Raw genomic sequence first — 21,570 nt, 5'->3', positions numbered from 1 at the left:
TCCAAGCACCAACAAGAACTAAGCAGGTTATACACCTTTATGCAGGATCTTTTTCAGACAGAATAGAGAACAATGTCTGGGGAATTCTTTGCCAGTCGCTTTTTGCAACCAAAATACACAAGTGCTAATTAAATCATGCCAAGTCTTCATTTTCACACTTCCAAAACTGCTCAATGAAAAGTATGTGTTTTGGCACTGCTCTCTGTTTTAAAGTAATTTAGACAAAGCTAAAACCAAAGAAATGCTTCAACCCCAGGAGGTGATATAGCTGAAGATGGATGAATCGTTAGCATACTGGAAACCTAAAAAAACTTGTAAGAGACACAGACAGACCTACTTTCATGGAACAGTTATTGCCTGACATGACAGAACACAGAAAACAAAAATAAACCAATAGAAACAGTGAGAAAGCAAGGAAATACCCTTTTGGCAGAGTTGATGGATCAGCCCTCTGTCCTGCAGTATTCTCCTAGAACAGTTACCAATCCTTTTTAAAAAGCCTCCAGGTAGTTAAAGCAGGGACAAAAACTGGAAAGTGCAGACAGAATCTGGGACCTTCAAAAACCCACACCAGTTGCCTTATCAGTAAGCACATGCTGAGAAATAATGTCAAGTACACAACTACTGAAGCAATGAAGTATTTGTGGGAAAAGATAATCAGGAGGAATTTTAATTTATCTTTCAGTGTTCTGAGTGGCACCTCTTAAATAAGAAACCTGACTGAAAAACCATCACTTGCAATTCTTCAAGATGTTGCAGAAAGAGATGCTGCCACAGTTACAGGTTCCAGGGCATTGATTTTGTGTGATCATCGGGTGAAGGATAATATCAAGTAGCAAGCAAGACTCCCTATGTCAGCAGTGCTAAGAAAACTGCTATTGATGCATATAAGTCACTGGCCACCCTCCACTGCGCGACTGCACCAAGAACAGATTCCAGACACTCCTAGCTCTTGTGATGTGCCTAGCAGTTGGGATGTTGGCTTCAGAAGTTTGAGAAGGAAATCCCCTGATAGCAAATAATGTTACAATGACAGGTGGGAGTGGGAGGACAGGAAATCTCCTCAACATTTTGCCTTATCTGGAAGAAAACACAAGAACAGTGTTTAGGAGAAGGTGCAACCATCCTGGCCCTTTGAAGCTAGCGGCATGCTGATTCAAAACCAAACTATTAGACTTCAGGTGCCTTTATCTTAGCTAGTTACAAATTATCTTGTGCCAACAACAAATTCAAGGCATCTCATCCCTGATGACAAATATCTTCCTTATCTCCAAGAACCACCTGGTTATAAATGGGGTCCCACCTCCTGCTCCAAAGAACCTGTTGTAGAAAAAACCCTGTCACTCCTCCAGCTGCTGCAATTCTTCATTTACATAAATCACCTCTATTTTAGACTCCTTTTCCCTCTGATTTATGGCTTTAAGAAAAATAAACATGAGTTAAGGAAATACAAGAGTTAATGAGCCAGCCTTAGTAGCTTTGACCACATGTAAATACTGCAGCCAATTGTTTTTTCTCAGCCAGCTTATGACAAGAACAAACATGCAAATAGACATGTAGCATTTTTCTTCAGAACTTAGGATACAATCCAAATCCACCTCACCTAGGGACTTTAAAGATTAACAGCTTTTCAGTGTCATAGAAGCTCTTCCTTTCTCCAGTTATCAGGCTAAATTAGGGCTACAATCTCCTTAAACAAACAGAGCTTAACGTTCACTGCACAATTTTTAGGCCAGATGGAACTTTTATCATCAGCACACTTCATTTAAACTTATTCCTGATTATGTGGATCTGAAATAAACCCAGACTATTGAAAAACTGGACAGTCTTTCAAGAAAGCGTTTGTAAAAAGTTAAGTGAGTTTAATGTGCGTGACATTCCAAAAACCAATCCCATCACAACAACAGGTATCCTGACTCTCTCTTTTAAGGTGTGGGCTCCAAATACTCATGTGATATCACCAAATAAGTCTCCAAACTGGCAAAAACCAAACAGTTCTAAGAAATACTAATTCCACAGGAACGAAGAACTAAGAAAAATCCAAAATGATAGTGGTTATATAAGAGATTGGATTAAGAATAATCTACTGTGATGTCTGCATATTTACAGAAGACGTGGAAGAATAAAATAATCACTTGAAGAAAAGTTAGTTGTTAAAGGAAACAATTTGCTGTACTAGATTATGTTCATGTGACCAAGGGAAAAAAAATGCGCAGGAACAGAGATCAGGTATTAAATGTTGGCTTGACTCCTATTCTAAAGTAAGATCAGATGCCCCCGCGAGCGCTTCCTTCCATTCAAGACAAAGCTCTTCTAGCAACACACACTGAAATTTAGCGGTATCTCACACAGCCTGAAGTCACCCCCATCACAAGGGGCTTATCTGCCATTATTCCACTGTGGATATAACAACTGACCGTGTGCGAGATGAATGATTATTTAATGCTTGACTGTTCACATAAGGGTAACATTTTTATCTTACTCTGCATCTATGCAGCCAAACCACATCTGCAATTTAATTCTGTCCTGGTAGGACATGATGCAAGCAGTCAATAAAAAGAAGTTTGCCTTCCTACGTAACTAAACAATTTGCCTTTTAATATCACTCTTACCAAGCACAGAAGGAGGAACAATAAAGAGGACATCAGATTGTTCAAAAAGCCTGTACTTTTCTTGAGATTTTATTATTCAGGATCCTGGTTTTAGCTTTCCCATCAGAGAGACAGAGGCAGGTACTGACAGGAAAAGTCCTTCTCAGGATGGTAAGGTTGTTTGCAACATCCAAAAGAGCTGGTATTTCTGCCTCCTTATTTTACACATCTGGGGGAGGCAAGGGCTGAACACAGCTCTGGGTCACAGCAATCTCACACAACCCAGATCATTATAGTAATTTTATTGTTATATACCATAAAAAGCATGCCAGGTCTTGCTATTAAAAGTCACTGTATTAAGAGGTCAGTTGAGTCACTTCAAGTGATACTTGATTAACAAAATGTGAAAGCAACGTCTGCAAGAAGAGCAAATGTAATGCCACACATGTCTTGGTGAGCAACACTTCCTATCTTCTCAGCTTTTTTGCTATCAATGTACTGCACTGCTATCCCACACCCAGTCGGTCTGGAGCTAAACAAAGTCTGGAAAGAGTCATGCCAGCTCACAGCAAAGGTTCATCAGGTCCAGCAGTGTGGAACAGCATGTGGCCATCCAGAGAACAGCATAATCGGAGAGTAAGGAAGTAATGAAGCTTCTCCAGATTCCATCAATTTATAGTTTGGGGATTTGCCAAGATGGGGAGGAGTACGCATGCACACATATGCGACCATCAACTTACAGCCCTCACTGTAAAGCCTACAACAAAATGAATTAAAAAAAAACACCTACCCCTCTTCCCTACAACATCCATCAACCTTTCAGATTTGCTATGGCTCTGCTTTTCTGGACATCTTTCTAGCTGGCTTCTCAGGCTTCCTAGTCTACTCCTGAATATCATGAATTACACTTCAACGTTTTTAGCAAGCCAGAACACTTATTTCAATAATGACTTCTCCAGAACTTTTTTTGTTATGAATGTAATGTTTCCAAACAACATTCTTGATTGTTAGACTCCAACAGTATTGCTGTGATAACCCTCTAAGAACCCCATCTCCTCCTGAGTTACTGTTATCCTTACGTTAGCTGGGAGATTTTGAGAAGAAACTGACTCTCAGAAGAATTTGGTTGAAATGAATCACTACTCATGAGGGCAAATCCAAAGCTAGCATCGCCTCCGGACAACTAATGGTTCATAGGTTTTCACCAACAGTTGGAGGCAGTGACTTGCCAGCATACATAACTGTGTTCAAACTATACATGGTGATATTTGTGATATCTGCTTGAATCAAATGTTCCTTTTTTTGCATATGTTCATAATTATGCCAACACCAGTCACAGCTGGGAAAAGTGAACTGTAGTTTATGTCTTCTGTACAGAAAGCATTTAAATATTTATCACTGATGTATGGCTCTGGAAGAGGCAGCTCTAAGATCTCCTGCTGCACTGCATTGTACCTGACACCTCAGTGTTGAACAGAACACGTGCTTTCACGAGCTATAAAGAATTACTGTTGCTATCACTTTCAGACACTTCATGACTAAAATGCTGGACCCATCACCCGATTATCCAGCAAAACACACTGTACGTAACTGAACAGGTCTACATCCTTGGCCTTGGAGACTTTCTGATAAGATCAAAATAACTGAAAATAGTGCATAGGAGCACTTTAAACTGAGGAGGAAATGATTCATGAAACAACAACAACAAAAGATATCACAAGAAACTGGCAGGTTAATCAGTCATTATTTTATGTACATGTACAGTATATGTTATTATTATTGCTTTCATATTCCACTGCTGCAAGTAGATGCAGAACTGGAGATCTCTCCTATATACTGTAGCAAACAATAGGGGGTTGGACCCCAAAATTCCTTTCAGGCAGTTTTGAGCAGCAAAAAGTCCTCATCTGGGTACTATTTTCAGAATAAGACTCTAAAATTTCAGCCATAGCATGCAATGCATGAGACAGTTGTCATGAAAAACATTCCATGTTATAAAGTACTACTCTACTCTAAAAGCACCAGAGATTGGGCCAGGAATCCAAGCCCCAAGTGATATCAAATAACTTATTATGCTATTTCTTTCCACCAAAGAAATTACATCTTGCAAGAAAAACCAAAACAGATATCTGAAATCAAACAAATTCTGTCTAGCAATTAAGCAGATGGTAAAAGAGCAAAAAGAGGCTGTGAGGAAAGATCGGTTAGGTTTATCCTTTATACTGATACGCTGCTTCACTCCTTGATGAGCCTGAGAAATATTGCTGTAATCACTGTATCAACATTTTTTTGCCTTCCAGTAATTATGCCACTGTATAAATGAAGCTCCTGAAATTGATGTAAGCACAACTCCATAAAATAGAATAAGAACTCATGGGTGGAAGTTAAAGTAGTAAAAATCAGTCAAGAAATAAAAAAGAAAAATGGTGCTTTATCAGAATAATTGACAAGGACTGAGGTAAATTCTCTGTCGCTGGCTCTTTTATCATGACATTCTTCCAGCAGATAAAGGCACAGATTCAGGGAAGCCCTACAGCTTGAAGTAAGAAGGGGACAATTTAGCTAACTGCAACGATACTCTGACCTCATTTACTAAGAGTAGGTTAAGTACCTGGAAAAACAGTCTAAGTCAAATACCTTACTTCACAAAAGCTAAATATTTGAAAGTTACCATAGCACCTCAATATTCCCAAGATGTAATACAAGAGGACAGGAGAGGAACTTCTGAAATACAGCCTCCAAATGCGGTCACCACAACGCAGGCTGCTCGACCCTAACTGGAAGCTGAAAGCCACCTTCCTGAGGAGCGCAAGATAACAAATTTCAGGGACACAATGTCTTTCCCTCAAGCCAGTGGTGCCACACTGAAGTTACTGGCTCTTGATCAGAACTAATAGTAAGCACAGAAACATGAACTGACAAATCAATCATTGCTGAACAGCAAGCAGCTCTCCCAGAGGATATACAAACAAACAGAGCTTTCAGACCAGACAGAATAAGCACAGGGAAGAACCACAGTAGCTCATCCAAGCATTTGATACGCGCGCTGGGAAGGACATGATGGTGAGAAATTCAAGCCTGATAAATTTCCCACCACTAAGCCAGGAAGTAGAGGGCTGAAAGAAAAAAAAAATTGCTGTCCTTCTCAAGAAGGTATTACATAAAGTATAACCACACATCTAGAGTATTTCACCGTCCCCTTACAGTTCACGATGGCATTTATACCTGTATGTAAGGTTATCGCCATTACAGGTTCAGCAGAAGACAGTATATCCCTGGAGAAACTGCTCTCCAGCCAGTGTTTTTCTCCCACAGGCACCTGACCCACCTTATCTTGTGCAAGGCAATGGTTTACCAGCAAAAAACTCCGCTCAGTTCTCAGTGGAGCACAGACTAATGGGTTGGTAACAGTGAACCATAAAAAGGATCAGCATGCACTTCTCAATCCTAATATGTACGGAGCCTGTAAAGTCTCCTCTGAGAGCATCAGTTATACCACACATCTGATTTACGTTTTTCAAGGAAATAATTGAAGTTGTTCAGCTTGTTCCAAAAGGCCCAACGGGAAGGAGAAAACCCTCAAGACACCTATGTGGCAGCTTTGCAGCAGCATGAGACTAAACAAATGGAAAAACCTAAAATAGATTGCAACAGTTTATCATTAATCAGTATGAATTACTTGGCAGAAGGTACCATCTTTCAGTGCAGCTTAGTGGCACCTTTCCCACAGAACTAATACAAACACAAGTGCATGCTAAGAGATTCAGGGAGCAGGGGAAAAGGGATGTCATCGCTGACTGAGTTGCTGATCGCAAGAAACAAAAAATAGGACTACACAGGGTAGCACCTGTGTGGCTGAAAAACATGACTGGCATGTTCCAGCTATTTAATTTGGCAAGGTTAAACTCACCACGGAAGAATCATAATCATACTACAAAACACTGAAGTCTTCTGAATTGCCTCCTTGCAGTCAGACACCACTTCACCAGTTCTATTTATTCCAGCATTTACCCCAGACAGGGAGAATATTCTGAACCCTTCCTCCTGATTTCATAAAAGAACATTGCTGTTGAAAATAAATATAAGGGGGGGAGGGGGGGGGCATTTTATCTTTGTTTAGAGCCAGATGTAAACTGAAAACTGCAGACAAAGCTTCTAGCTTAGGCAACCTCTATCAAGCCTACAAAGAAGCCTTTGTGCTGGCAGGTCCTGGCAAAGGATTTAAGCACCCAAACTATTAGATTTTTCTAACTATATGAAATGGTCTGATAGAAAAGATAGTTTATGTACATGGATTCAATGATCCAAACATATAGTAATCATCACAGCTTTAGTGAACTTTGATTTGAACTGTTTAATAGCTATCACAAATTTTACTTTGACCCTCAAGATTGATTTTTCAGAGGTTACATAGATAGCAGCAGACCTCTTTCCTATATTTGTGTATGGATAAACTGGTAGTATCTTAGATCCCATTTACAATTCCCTTTTGCATAAGGTAGTTTTGTATTTACATGTGTCAATACTTACATCATTTACTCATTTTGTGCATACTTAAAAGGATAAGACAAGTTCTAATATGTTTCAAACCATCATTTCCATTGCTATTAGATTTAAACAGAGAAGGTAGAAGGTTCAACAAATGACCAGCCTGAAGACCTTGCATTTGCAAGCCTGAAAACATGTAACTCCAAACAAAGACAAGCAGAGAAGGTAGCTAGAATGAGTAAAAAGCACCAAGCCAAAGTAGTTTAGACCACTCCCCACCCTGCTGGAATCACCCTCACTATTACTTCTGTCCAAAAGATAATACAATAGTCTTTACATTCTCAAGAAGACTTCAAAAACCACGTTTGGAAAACAATTTGCAGCAGTTCTGTCATGCTTACATGTGTAAACCATGTTAAAATTGCTAACTGTAGCTTAAATATCCCAGCAACTAGAGAAAAGTAGTAAGAACTTTCCTTGCACAGCAGTGTTAAAAGATAAACCCGCAAACAAGATAAAATTATCCAGATGTTTGAAAGGACTTTGAGTTTGATCAGTGAAAGAAAAAACCCAGAGAGCATGATCTTAGTGAAATTCTCAGACTTTAAATTGAAAAATGGATTGTCCCACACTTGCATTGCTCCAATCATTTCACACATTCTTCACTCATGTAAAGAAGGGTATTACCACAAAATCTGGAGCTGTGACAAGATAAGCTTTCCATGGACTGAGAACCCACAAATCAGAGAGAGTTAATCATTACTAAAGCTTTGTGAACAGCACTTGTCAAATACACAAGCAACTGTAAACACCTACACAGAGCTATCGAATGCCACAGCATGAAGACAGCTAAATAACAGATATCAAAAGTCACCTCTGACAACCATGCTTTGAACCAGCCTTGTCATCTGACTTCTCCATACAGTGATGAAGGCCATTTCATGTAAAAAGTGAGGTTTCAACACTTTAGGTATCACTTCTTCCAAACGTTGTAATGGATAAAGTGGTTTAATCTACAGCAGCATTAACTACAACTTGGTTAATCTGATTTGTAGGAAATTCTCTATTCTCTGTCTCAGGCCCTATGTTTAGTGAAGAAAATAGTAACAAGCTAAAACAGTAATAAGCTCTTTCTATCAAATCACAGAAAAACATACTGAACTGACCTTCCATTGCTCTTTGGGAAGCAGTTTCACTACTACAATGTCTCCATTCAGGGCTCTGTTGCGAGCAACCACTCCATCAATAAAGATATCGCGGGTCCCATCCTAGTCAAAGAGAAAGAAAAATAAATCACAGTTGTTAAGAGGTTTAAAACAATCGTCAAAAAAGACACACACCCTGGTGAGACAAACACCCTGCAGTTGGGCACAGAAATCAAATGGATTCACCAGATGTCCTTCAACACGCAGTATCTTTCAGCAAATAAGCTCCTTTGCAGTATGTGCTAGCACAGTAGTTCCACACTATTTATTTCAGAGCCAAGCCCTCAAGATGTATTGTCTGCAAGCTCTACTCAGCTCCTCTGCAGTTAGTCTTGGGAATGGGTAGAGTCTTCTGCAGTCACAGTTCTTCACACATCAAGTTCCCAAACTCAAGCACTCAAACCAATTGTTCAAGACGCATTACAGTCTGCGCAAAGTGCCCCGTGCAGAGCTGCCTGCTGCTCTCCTGGTGAGATGGGTAAGAAGGGACATGGAGCTCCACTATCAGCACGTCAGTCTGTGAAGGTGGCCTGGAGAGTGACTGGAGATGTAGTCTCTTTGTTTTTTAAATTTAGAGTTGACACCATATATTCTGCATTTGGCAGAACTAGTTTTAGAAGAGATTCCAAAAAAGAACTACAGACTACAATTGCACAACAGAGGATCTTTTACTAACAGACATGTTACAACATCTTCTCTCAATACTCTAGGTTAACATCCTTGCACAAGAGCCTCTACTAATTGCACACACTATGATTACCAACCCCAGACATGTCTGGCATTTGGCTAATCTAGATTTAGTTTGGAAGATCTTCTGCATTTGGTGAACAAAGATGAAGTTCCCTGAAGATGCCAACACAAAGGTTTTAGTTTTTAAAGAATTGCCAGTTTTGTCTTTTTTTAGCTAATTATTAACAGTGCTCTTGCTGCTTTCATTTGTTTCCCCATAATTCAGTATATGAAAAATTCCATGTGTCTGTTTACAGTACCATGAACGTGTCAAAAAATGTGAGCGTTTAGTATCAATATGAGCAGTCTATATATTTTTCCTGGAGAGCTATCTTTGCACAGTTTTGAGGTACAAAAAGAAGACAAGTTTCTTTAGATTAGTACCCCATTGTCTTTCCATGAAAAAACCCAGCCTCACAAGAATTAAAATCTTAAATCACAACTTCAGTCACTTCTCAGATACACACCCGAGTCTCATATGCTTGAGTAAATCCAATCAGAACTACCAGTGTGTTCAGTCTCCAAGAAAAAGTCTTTTATAACCTGAAAACACGAAGCCGTAATATCACATAAATATCTTACTCTGCTTAGATACCAAAACAATAGAACGGCAGAACCCCGTCATGATGTGAAACTAAGGCCGTCCTCCAAGAAACCAAATTACTCTTAGAAAGAAAAGCAGCAGCAGCTCAACAGCTGTGTGAAAGCTGCCTCCCATGACAAGATGCAGAAAAATTGCAAAGCCTCTTGGACCTACATAATTCAAATTGGAAACTGTTCTTTTCAAAAAGCCAGATTTTTTACACATGGTCTTATTCCTCATTTCTCTCCACCCTCTCCCTTCTGCCCCAACTCTTTACCTAAATCCACCACATACATAAAAAGAAAAGTTCAAAGTCACTTTTTAAGGAAAATGCCTGTTTGTTTCTTTTACTATTTTTTTTTGTCTGTATTGTGTAGCTGCTCTGCTCTGCAAGACACAGGCTGGCTTTCACAATAATTTGTCCTATACTTCTTTTCCTCTTCTCCTGTGCCCGAGAAAATGCAAGGCAGACCCTCTCCCCCAGCCCCTGTAAAGGTGCCCTATGTGTCACACACACCTAGTTAAAGCTGCATCTCCATACTCTGCAAGCCTTTTCTTGAATTACAGCCAGTCATTCTCATCCCAGACAACATACCCATATATATACACACATTTATATATGTGTATGCACACCTATTTTACAGCAGCTAATTTCAAAGCCTGCAATAAAGCTGTAATTAAGAAATTGCCATTAGTTTTGGGGTTTGCCTCCAAAAACAAACGTTTCTGTATCTCAAGCTCCACACTCATGATTGTTGGGCAAACTTACACACTTCCAAGGACACCTGCATATCCCACTTTTTCCTTCAGCATCCCTTACTCTGCACAACCCGCACTCCAGAATACTAATGCAATTAAAACGACATCAAATCACAACAGAACACAATCACTTGCAAAGTCTCATCTGCCCCCAGGGTACTGTATTGGCCACAGTGACTTCAAGAATTCTGCAGCCCCCATATCAGGGAGCACAGCTGGGGCTTTTAGTGCTCCGTGACCTACCAGTTATCACTGGCAGTGCTCTCTATCCCACTCTGACAAGAGGGAGATCTGCAGTGATTTCATCTGCTCTGGAAGTGTCTTCCACAAAGCACAGCACAGCCACAGTCCCTCCATCACTCACACTCAGCAGTATCATTCTTCACATGGACAATGCTGTCATTTCAAACCACACTACTGCATGCAGGGAAGACACAAGATGCAAGGCAGAGATTTAAATGCTCATTCTCTGGGTAGCCTTCAAAAGAAAGGCCCTGAGCCCTCCTCTCAACTGTTGATGCAATGAGACAAGCAGACAGAGCATGTCTGCAGCAAGAAACAGCCTGGGACTTCTGGTGTTAGAAGGTGAACAGCTGTTGCATTTGAACTCCATGAAGCCATAGCCAAGTCAGAGCTGAAGGGAAAGGGGTACAGTGCCCTAGTCACCAGCAGGAGAGAAGGGGTGATTTTTCACAGCTGCAGCTTTTGCAGCATCTGGCAATGATGAGAAGCCCTGCAGAACACGAGGGCTGCAAACCCTACATTATGGCAATTAATGTTGTATGAAGAGTAAGCTTTCTAAAGCATTTGTCTTACAGTGAGGACTGTCCACACCAGCCAGAGTCATCTTCATGCAGGTGTTGATTCTGCTTGTTATCAGGGGACAAGGCTGGTTGTGGTATTCAGCTCCACAAGGGGCAGAAAAGTAGAGATAGCTGAAATAACCACCTCAGCTAACCCTCCTTAATGTATGTATTCCTGAACTCAGAACAGCGAGCAATCAACGGCACAAGGCAGCTGGATACTGGGGGTGGCTAGGGCTAAAACTTCACATCCAATTAAACTCATGTGAGTCGCCAGATTTCTCATTTAACCTTGCTCTTTGTAATTTCAGAGACAATGTTTAACAGCTTACACTTACCACACCTACAAGGACACCTGTAAAGGAAGGATCACGGTTCCTTTCACTTACACACTTTCACAGTGCTGCTCTACTGATGTACTGGAGAGCTGCTCTGTATGTACATTTTCCTCTAGCTAACCTTAATCTACTTTGTGCAATGCCGACCTTCCTCCACCCCTGTAACGCCAGCCTTCTCTGTCAAAGTGGGCTCCAAAACATCATCCCAAATCGACAACATGAACCAACAACAACTTGAATTTCAAGGCTTTCAGTCCAAGCTCCAAAACAATAGCACTGCCAGTAGTAGGGACAACAAAGTCAGTGTTTCACTGTCTCAGGGCAGGCTCTGCCTTCTCTCCCCCACACCAAGAAAACATTTCAATACAAAAATCCCTCTCATTGATGGTAACATTTTGACCAAGTCAGTTCCAGATAAAAAGCCTTGGCTGTGCCAGCTGTGAGGTCACCTTCCCTACTGGAAGTCCCTGAATTTGCAAGAGCCCTTCTTTTCTCTCAAAATAAGGAACGAAGAGAGAAGAGGCACAAGCCAGTCCCATCTGACAGAAGCACATCCCAACCAAGATACGGTTCGCACAAAAGCGGGCACATGAAAAGGAATCACGCATATTATTTCTGGAATTACTTTTCAAATTAGCTCATGCAGCAGATCGAAAATGGAGAGCATATTTGTTTAGGGAAGATTAACTTAAATCAGTGGAAAATCTATAAAACCTCTGCAGCCATAAACCAAGGGTTTCCAGTTACGCTCTCTGGTGGTCCTCAAACCTGACTTCAGCTGGCTTCTGTGGGACCCAACAGTATCCCCAATTTCAGCACAAGAAAGAAGTTCTTTGAGGGATGAAAAAACAGGATTTGTTTGGGAATATTTAATTTAAAAGAAAATCTAGATCATGTTCATTTATTCCAACTCATTCACCTCTGAGTGACCTTTCACGCACAGCATAACTCCTATCTTAATGCACCTTTACTTATGAACTTTAAAGCATTATAAAATTACACTTACTGGAGATGGAATGAAGGCTTCATGGTACTTCTTAGGATTTATTCTCAAGGGTCCCTTAAAAAAAAAAAAAAAAGGAGAAAGATTATGCCTGAATCTTACATCAGTTAAATTAGAGAGCTGTGGGTAATATATCTACTGTGAAACATGAGAGATACATCTAAATTTCCATTATACATTTCAAGTCTTGACAACTTAGCATCCGAGCAATTTCAAGGCAAAAGGCAGTTTCATGATAGGCTTAAGCTGATCTACTGCAGTCTGTCATCAAAGAGATGTTGAATCATTAATTGTTGCTGCTACTGGGTGAACCGAGGATCCAAGCCCTCCTGTTCCCTTCACACATTTTCTGCTGAGCATCCACCACCCTCATTAACAAACAGACAATAGAAACAATTTGCTTTGCTCTGTTTTGGAAAAGTAGAATATTGGGTTTGCTTATTTTGGAGGAGGGGAGGAAAGAGGAAAAGCTGGCGTGCTGAGCTTGCATGGCAGCAGGTATCAGCCTTACAAGGTTCTGGCTGCTTAGGCTGTTCCTGCAAACAGGCAGTAGCAGTAACTCTGTGATAAAGAATATTTCCAAAGAAGAATCAAAAGGATTTTCCAAAAACAAACATTTAAAGTCTACAGGATCAAATCTGTTTAAATGTGTTTAAAGTCACATTACCTTAAAAACATTTGAAACTCTTATGGTCTATCTGTTTCTGCTTTGTTATCTGCCAACTCAAAGCTCAGGTCACCTGCAACAACACCCCATCACCCCTCCAAAGTAAACCAGTTTGCTGCTTGCGCTCAAGTCCATACAAGAGAAAGGGAGAGCCAACGAAGGACTTACAGGCTATGCAACAGTGCCGTTCCCAGCCCAGGAAGGTCCTGGGAATTGTGATGCAAGTGACTGCAGTTACAACTGACAGCATTAGATTGTTATGGACATACAAACAGGTATCTGCCATCAGACAGGCTTCTGCTTTGGGCTGAAACTTTAAAACTTTCTCCACTTGTGTATTTGAAATAAAGTTGGCCAATTTGTTATATGAACAGTTTCCATCTGTTTGCACTTCTGTGTTAAGCAATCATAGGAACCTCTCACAGGAATTGCTTCCTTAAAAATTTACTGCGGCATATAATTTTTTTATGTATTCTGGGAAACACTCAGACGATAGGAAAATAAAGCTGATTACATGTGAAAGTTTTGCTGCCTTGAAGAAGAATTTGCAGATTTATGAAGGTTTTCCATTGTTTTTATTTGCTTAGGTTTGGAAGTACCAGCACCATATATTCTATATTCTTCAGGCATTATTGGAATACTTTGCTGCAATGTCTTATTTTGTGCCTTATGTAACTAGTATTAATGAGCACACCAACCACATGGCAAGCACGACCCAGGACAAGGGCATGAAAACAAAGACAACCCACTGGGAGCAACCCTGGGGATACTGTATGCTTAGGCAAAGTAAGAGCTAAATCGTTGTCATCAGCCTTTATTAGCACTGGTACCCACTGATGGAAAACTCTCAATGGTCTTTTTTCTCCTCTTATTTCCCAGAGTCAGCCATCAAAAACAATACACTGTTAGTAAAGGAAGCTGTTACAAAGAGAAAGGAAAAAAATGAAAAGGGATGGTTGCTCTGCTTGACAAGTCGTCAAACAATTCCCATACCAGCATCTACCCACCAGCTCAAAGCAGGTGATGGGATATCCTGTGTTACTCTGCAGAATCCCCTTGAATAGTTTGGGACAGCTGTCAATCAGCCAGGTGCAAACATCAGGTTTTGTGTCCATGGCCCAGAAGGCGTCAGAGCAGCTATGTGCACATGGATGCCCAGCTCCAGCAAACACACAGAGGAGCAAAGTGTTACCACGCTTACCGTGCAACAGGTTTCTCTCCATTTTATATGCACTACCAAATTATGATCAGCATTAGAATTCTTACATCAAGTAGCATTAAAATATTTCAGCTCTTTCCTTTAAGCAAGGAACTCCCAAAATTTATCTTAGAAAGCAGATGGGCCCTATTATCTGTGCCTATGAAAATCCTATTTACGATGTTGTACATTTCACGCTGTGATATCATATCTGGAACCAGTCACTCTCTCCATCTGCAACGAACAACTGTTCTCATATGTGCATTAGGGGGTGAGGATCTGGCTGCAGAGTCTCATGATGTCACACTAATGTTGTATTGTTTTACAACAGCCTGCAAGTAATAGCTGCTATATTTATCAGTGTTTTTATGTCAGTAGGGCCTTTGTTTTGAAAGGTAAGAGAAAGGTTTGCAGGAAAGTTTCTAAAACACTTTCTGATGATTCAAGCCAGTTTCACATACATTTGCCAAAAAAGTTCCTAACCTCACTGAGCTCCCCCAGCAAGGTCCAAAAGGGTCATAATTGCTCAAGTTGTTCTGCTAGAACCAGTGCAGGCAGTACTCAGAATAAACTTCAAGCACCTCAAGTCAAGCAGTTCATAGCAGTTACCGTAACACATATGCCTAGATTCATTTGCATGTACAAAACACAAAAAAAGGCCAGGGTTCAAGTACCTGCTTGCTACCAAGGCCACCTTTGAAAAAACCACCCATGCCAATCAGGGAAACCCCAGCCTTCACACCCACAAAAGAACAGCTTTCCAAGGAAAAGCACCCTCTTAACTGCAAAGCAGGCTCTGCACCTCTGTGCCCTGCACACTCTCCTCACTCCACCTGACCCCAGAAGCCCTGCAGGGAGGGTCTGGGAGACGCTGGAGGCGTGGAGGAGACACGAGTTTCTGGCTGGTGCTTCACAGGATGATTATGGTCCTTTGGGTCAATGTTCCTTAATACATAACCTGACTTCATCTGTGTGTATAGCCAACACCATCCGCTTACATAACTACACAGAAGTTATTCAATCTTGTTTGCCTTCAGACCAGACTATATGATCCCAACCAACCTGATTCACTTGGTGTTTGCTCATTGCAGACAGTTTTACAGGCACAGAATTGGGAAGTCTATGCACTCTTAAATGCCTGAGCTCAGATCCCCTTTCTTTTGGAAGGATGCTTCTGCACATGTCACATGATTAAATGAATCCAGAAATCCCACAGGGCACACTTCTCCATGCTACTTATCAAAAACTGAGTTATGTCAGATAAAGTACCAGAAGCCATTAAGACTAATATTGACAGACATCAGCACCCATAAAGATAACACTTTGTTCTTCCTGATCTAGGACTGCTTAATCTTCATGGCACTTGTGTTTTATCTGAGTGAACTCCACGTCTGCCAGTAGTTTCCAGTAGTTTCCGTGGGCTGGGTTTTCAGGCACATTTAGTTGCGTAGCTGCATTGCCAGGGTCCAGCAACATCCTCAGAGTTCACAGCAGGGTCTTTTCTCTTTAGCAACTCACTCTCAAGTTCTCACACAAATCTATGCAGATCCAGCCCTTCCAAGACACTCCAGGGGATGGCCTGTGCTCAGAGAGTCATGCTTCTGTCTGGCTAGCTCTCAAAGTTTGCTCACAACCATCAGATTCAGAACAATAGGTTTGCTTCGCCTCTTCCACAGGCTCTTGTGGAGCATTTTTGCAGGTTACCATGCCAGACCAATGCCCTGCTTTTGGGGATTAACACAACAGGTATTTGTTCACTGTGTCTCTTGCCAGTGTACAGAACAGCGCCGAGGATTTGTCCATTCACTAAAGTTGCTTTCAGGATCTCACCAATCCTGGTTAAGACTGCAACGATGAACGGTCTTGATGAGATCATAATGACGAGTGAGCTGAAGATAAGAGATATTGAGCTGGGATGCCCATGATAAGGCACTCAGCCCTCAGTGACTAAATCCACCTTCCACAGCCTCAACTGTTTTCCCGAGATGTGGAACTGGATGAAAGGTAAACAGATACAGCCTACAAAAGCACATATGACTCCTCCAGTTACGCAGCACATGACCTGGAGTAGACATTACACATTTACAAGAACTAAGGATTCTTTTGCCAGTAAGCATGTAATCACAGGTCCTCTGGGACTCGGCATTTCAATGGGATTCTCAGGTAGTAGTCATAGGCTGATGTGCCTCATCTGCAGCTGCGCTCGACCTCATACACACGTGCTGCACTTAACACTATCAGGCTGTGTGACCAAAACCACTCCTGAAGGTAAGGCAGAAGCTTTAGTTACTGTCATATGCCACTACAGCCCCGGGGAAAGTCACAGCTTGAGGCTCCCATTTCTTCCCTCACCATTTCCTTCCCATCGTGGATGTCTGTGACAGTCTTCAAAAAGACACTGGCCTAAAGTCTGGGTAGCCCAGGAGACCGCTCTGATCATCAGCGGGGATATGCCCCCCACATAGTCATTTTTCTGAAAGAGCTTATCAGATTGGTCTTCAGGATGAAATCAGGCAATCTTGTGTGTGGAATCCTCATAACACCTCCAGAATTTATGGGATTATATTATCACATAAGAATTACTACACAATTGTAACAAGAAATCATACAAAAAGTGAGGCTGCCATTTGCAAGTTCAATGTATTGATGAAAGTAAGTATCACAACCTCACCAGCATAACAACACTAATTAAATGGCAATGCAACAGTGCGTGTTTGGGTAAACGATGCCTCAGCATCATTTGTCATGCCCCCACTGACTCCCACCTGCCTTTTTCCCCCAGCCAGTCTGATCTCACTGGGACAACCAGGTGTGTCCTGAAGAACATTACACCATGTTGAGGACTGTACTACAACAGTGGTTCTAGGATGCTATTCTCTCCTCCTGCTCCTCAGTGAACCTCAGCCCTGCCTGCCCTTATGCAAAACTCCTTCTGAGATCCAGCTACCCACACAATTAGCAGGTCCACCCCCACATTTTTCTAGATACTCAGAGAACTGCTACCTAACTATGGCTGCAGTTTTGCTGCTCCAAATGGAAGTCCAGTCTTTGATCTTTAGAATCTGTAAAACGAGAACATGCTTATTGCTAGCTATTCAAGGCAAACAACCACACATACACATGCAAATTATTTTCTGTATCTCAATGGGCTCTTCAGCTCCATCTGCTACCTGTGCCTTACTTCAGTAAACCATACACTGTCATCCGTGGCTGGTTCAGCCCTATAACCTCAGGGGAGTGCGAAGACAATGACGCAAGCAAATCAAGGGTGCAGTACCACTGCCTGCCCATTTGATATTAATTTAACCAGCTGCATTGTATTTTATAACAAGTTATTGCAATGCCTCGGTAGGGCAGTGAGACTCCAGGGACCACAGCACCACCTGTACCATCACTGTCCCTTATTTTTGTGGGAGGGAGACCTCTGGGAAGAGTTGATAGATTGCAAAAAGAAGAGTAGGTCAGGAAGTGGAGGCATCTGCACCTCATTGCTGAGGACTAATGAGCATTTCTGTGAGGAATTTCAGCAAGAAGTATCTTGCTAAGGACATTCATTTTTACTTACACCGACAAAGACAGAGGCTGCCAAGCACCTGCTGTGTTTTAAGCATCATTTGTAAAAGTAAGTGTCCCCACAATAATGACTATCATGGCTAGCAGACCATCCAACCAGAACTCTGCAATTCATCATGAGTGTGGATCAGGAATTTTACAGAACATGCAATCAAATCAAAAACCATACTTCAGCTGAATGTAAAAGATTGCATTCCACTTCTAGAACCTTCTGAGAAAAGGAAAAAATTTTCATCTAGCATCTACAAGTGGCACATCAGTTTCCTGTCATGCAACCAACTGATACTGATTTCCAACAACTGCCAACAGACTTATCACAAGAGCATGGATGTTGTATGGTCCAGGCACCTGAATTAGCTCTCCCCTTTTCAGTCCTGCTGAAACATCTTCTTTTGACATGTAGGCTTCAAATATACTCTTCTTCCTCCCTCGAGTGGGTTTATTTAGATTCTTTCTATCACCTGATGTTGGGAAAGCAGCACAGGATCCTCCTGAAAAAAAAAAAATTTATAAGTGTTATCTTGCCCACCAAACATGTCTGTGTACCTTAACAGCAGCTGTACAGAGGCTTTGAATTCAATGCTGAACTTCTGAGACAGTTTGCTTAGAAATCCTGGCACCCGACTTCAGAGCACCAAAAAGCCTGGAATAATCATATTTTACAAATAATTGACAGTCTTTTACAGCTCATTTTAGAGTTAAAAGCATTCATCCCAGCCCATCCTTTAATAGTGCTGAGCACATGCTTCAAGGCCGCTTATTCCTGAAGCATGTACGCGCTCTGCTTTAATACCTCTGGGAGTTCCCAGTTGTCTAGGATTTATTCTGTTGTCTGAATTGTCCATTGTTTCTGTCTGCGATTCAGAGAGTTGCCTCTTCCTATCGAAGTTCTGAGGAGTTCTTGCAGATTCAGAGTTGTTTCTGGTCCTTGCAAACCCTCTCTTTTCTGCACCTGAAATCAAATACAGGTTTGAAATAACAGGGGAGGGAAGAGGAACCCCACTACCAGCTTGCGGTCCTGGTGAAGCTCATGGTCTGCAGTACTTCAGTAGAAATCACAACTGTGAGTCACGCTTTTTATCCAAAAGAAACAATGTCTTCATTAGTTCATTTGTAATCTGTTGGCTCTTTGTGCCTCTTAATCCACCACGAACTTATTTTAGCATAAATAAAACTCTGGAAATTACGATATTAAAGTTGGATACAACCCTTCCAAAATCCTGGGAAATTCATTAGGGCATATAAAATGTGAAATTGTTAAACTGTTTCCAAAGCCTCCACCCCATTAAGCCCCCAAGTAGTGAGAAAATATAACTTCCCTACAACTTAATTAAGTAGTTCAGGAATCAAGGCGGGGGGTGGGGTGGAATCTCAATAACCCACTCTGGAGTAATTAACTTTTGAGCTACCAGAGGCAGCATGGTACACAACACCACCACAAAGAAATGCCAAGGCTCCAAATGTCCAGCCTGCTCAGAATAGGTCATGATCGTATGAAAATATTCTGCAAAGACTCACCCCTTCCTTCCCTGCCATCACCTCAGCCCCTTCCCTAAAGCCAGGAGAGCAAGCAGCAGCTTCCAAAGCATATGCCAACGCTGTTCCACGGATCAGCACATTGGAATGCAACCCAGCACTGTGCAGCTGCCCTCTTGGCCCTCCACCTGGATACTGAACATGTCATCACAGCTTCGCCTTCCAGCCCCTCCTGGCTACCCTCCCTGGGTCCAAGCTTGTACCTGCAAGTCAGAAAATGTGCAATGCCAACTTATTTGCTATGGGGCTATCCAAGTTACAAGGCAAATTTTTTACATATGGTATCCTTCACAAACGAAATCACAGATTGCTTCATAGAATTGAACTGAAGCAGCGAGAAAAAAGTTTAAAAAAGCTGTACTTAAGCAGAGATCTTTAAAAATATGGTACAATGAGAGAAAACTGCTATTTTACCCAGTCACAGACAAAAAGCAACTTCCATATACAGTAACAGGCAAATCAGCTGGAGGAGGGAGGGATGATCCTAATTCAGGAGATAAGACACCAAGACAGGCAGCGGGACAACTCAAGGTTCTGGCTCAGACCAGTCCAGGAAAAGATTAAACATCACAGCAGTGCCTCCAAACAGGACACTGAAATGAAGAAGGGGCCTCTGAGTTCAGCGATAAGGGCAATGTAGTTTGGCCTCTTTCTACACAAGCAAGCTTTTAGTACTGTGCATATGCTTTCAGGAAGGAGACTGTCCAAGGGAGGTTGCAGCTGTAACACAGCAAGAGCGCAGCCACATATTTAGGTTTCAACTGACAAGAACGAGGCGATACTACCTGTATGGACCACACGATAAGACAGAACTAAAATTAACTGATTTGCAAATGCCCTAAGGGTCAAGAAATCAAGTTCAAAAACAGATACTGAAAATAAAATCATGGACTAGAACGATCTGAGCAGAACAGCTTTTGAATTGGCAACAAGGTCTGCTCCAGACAGAGCTTTCAGAGACATCTTGGTGAAGGAATCAGACTTAAACCGCAACAGGCAGGATCTTAGGAACTCTGTTAAAAAAGCAAGGCACTAGGCTGATTACCCAGAAAGGTCACGCAATCTGCTTCATTGGAGGTTCTTAAAACTAGGTGAGACACACATCTGCCAGAGTTGATCTAAAAAGAGTAGTTTTTTCCTTGAGGTAGTGAAATGGATTACACGAGCTCATAAGGTCCTCTAAAGTCCTTGTTTCTATGACAGCAAGTCACAGAAAATACTGTGAATTAAAGAACTTGGGATAAAAAGAGGCTAAATCTTAACATGTAATTAAGAGAGCAGAAAACTAAAATGCAGGAGGAAAAAGAAAAAAAACACCTAGTGAGTTGGGAAGTGAGCTGAGCCAGAATTAGGCACTGCAGAGCAAAGTTGCCCCAGCACTTGCCACGGCCATCAGTTCCAAAAGTCTGGGGCCGCTACCGCCAAAAAAAAAAAATGCACAGCAACAAAGGGTGCAGAAGCATGCTTCCATCCTGAAACAGCAGACATGCAGAGACTCACTTGCACTTGTCCAATACTTAAAGACTTTGGCTTGTACTCTGGTGGGATTTTTCATCCACTCAGACTCAAACACAAACTCAAAGAACGAATTTACTCTGCTTCGACATAGCTGGCTTGCAAGTCAGTTTACACACAGCCCCTTTAGATATTCAACCCTGTTGGCTGTGACATTGATGGCTAAACAAAACCACCTGTTACAAAGCCACAGACAACTGTCACAATTAGCATTCAACTGGAACACATCAAATTCTGCATGACACTAATTTCTTGTATTTCTCCTTTAAAAAGAAAGAGCTAACTACAGGTTGCCATCTGTTTCAACTAGATTCAATATATGCTTCTGTAATGCACCTGCCCCTTAAAACTGGAAGTTGGAAATAGTCCTTATGATGGGCTTTCTTGCTGCCCAGCATTAATATTCTGATGGATAAACAGACATCATTCCACACAGCAAACTGTAACTTGACTACTCTATAGATAACATAGGATATACTGAGACTATCCTTTCTGAAATAACTATCACGAACTTAGTTAAACTATTCCAGCACCAGGTGTGTCAGAAGTCTTACTTTTTCCATGGTGTTAAGAGTCACGTGA

General features: G+C 41.5%; 1 protein-coding gene across 5 annotated transcripts in view; it reads right to left on the bottom strand.

Moving 5' to 3' along the window:
• Positions 1 to 21,570, bottom strand: part of DIS3L2 (DIS3 like 3'-5' exoribonuclease 2) — a 195,549-nt gene that overhangs the window by 157,716 nt on the left and 16,263 nt on the right. For all 5 annotated transcript variants that reach the window (XR_005107263.1, XR_005107264.1, XR_005107265.1 and 2 more), the window contains 4 exons: positions 18,731 to 18,889; positions 18,286 to 18,428; positions 12,503 to 12,556; positions 8,246 to 8,347 (listed from right to left, as the gene is read on the bottom strand). Coding sequence is in view for 2 of the 5 variants with exons in the window: in XM_037406892.1 (XP_037262789.1) it covers positions 8,246 to 8,347; positions 12,503 to 12,556; positions 18,286 to 18,428; positions 18,731 to 18,889 (458 nt within the window). In the remaining 3 variants the exon portion in view is untranslated. The remainder of the gene's footprint in view (positions 1 to 8,245; positions 8,348 to 12,502; positions 12,557 to 18,285; positions 18,429 to 18,730; positions 18,890 to 21,570) is intronic.

Source organism: Falco rusticolus, chromosome 13 (assembly GCF_015220075.1).
Source record: "Falco rusticolus isolate bFalRus1 chromosome 13, bFalRus1.pri, whole genome shotgun sequence".
Classification (NCBI taxonomy): Eukaryota; Metazoa; Chordata; class Aves; order Falconiformes; family Falconidae; genus Falco; species Falco rusticolus.
Note: the sequence above shows the minus strand (reverse complement) of the source record. Positions and strands in the feature narration are given on the sequence as shown.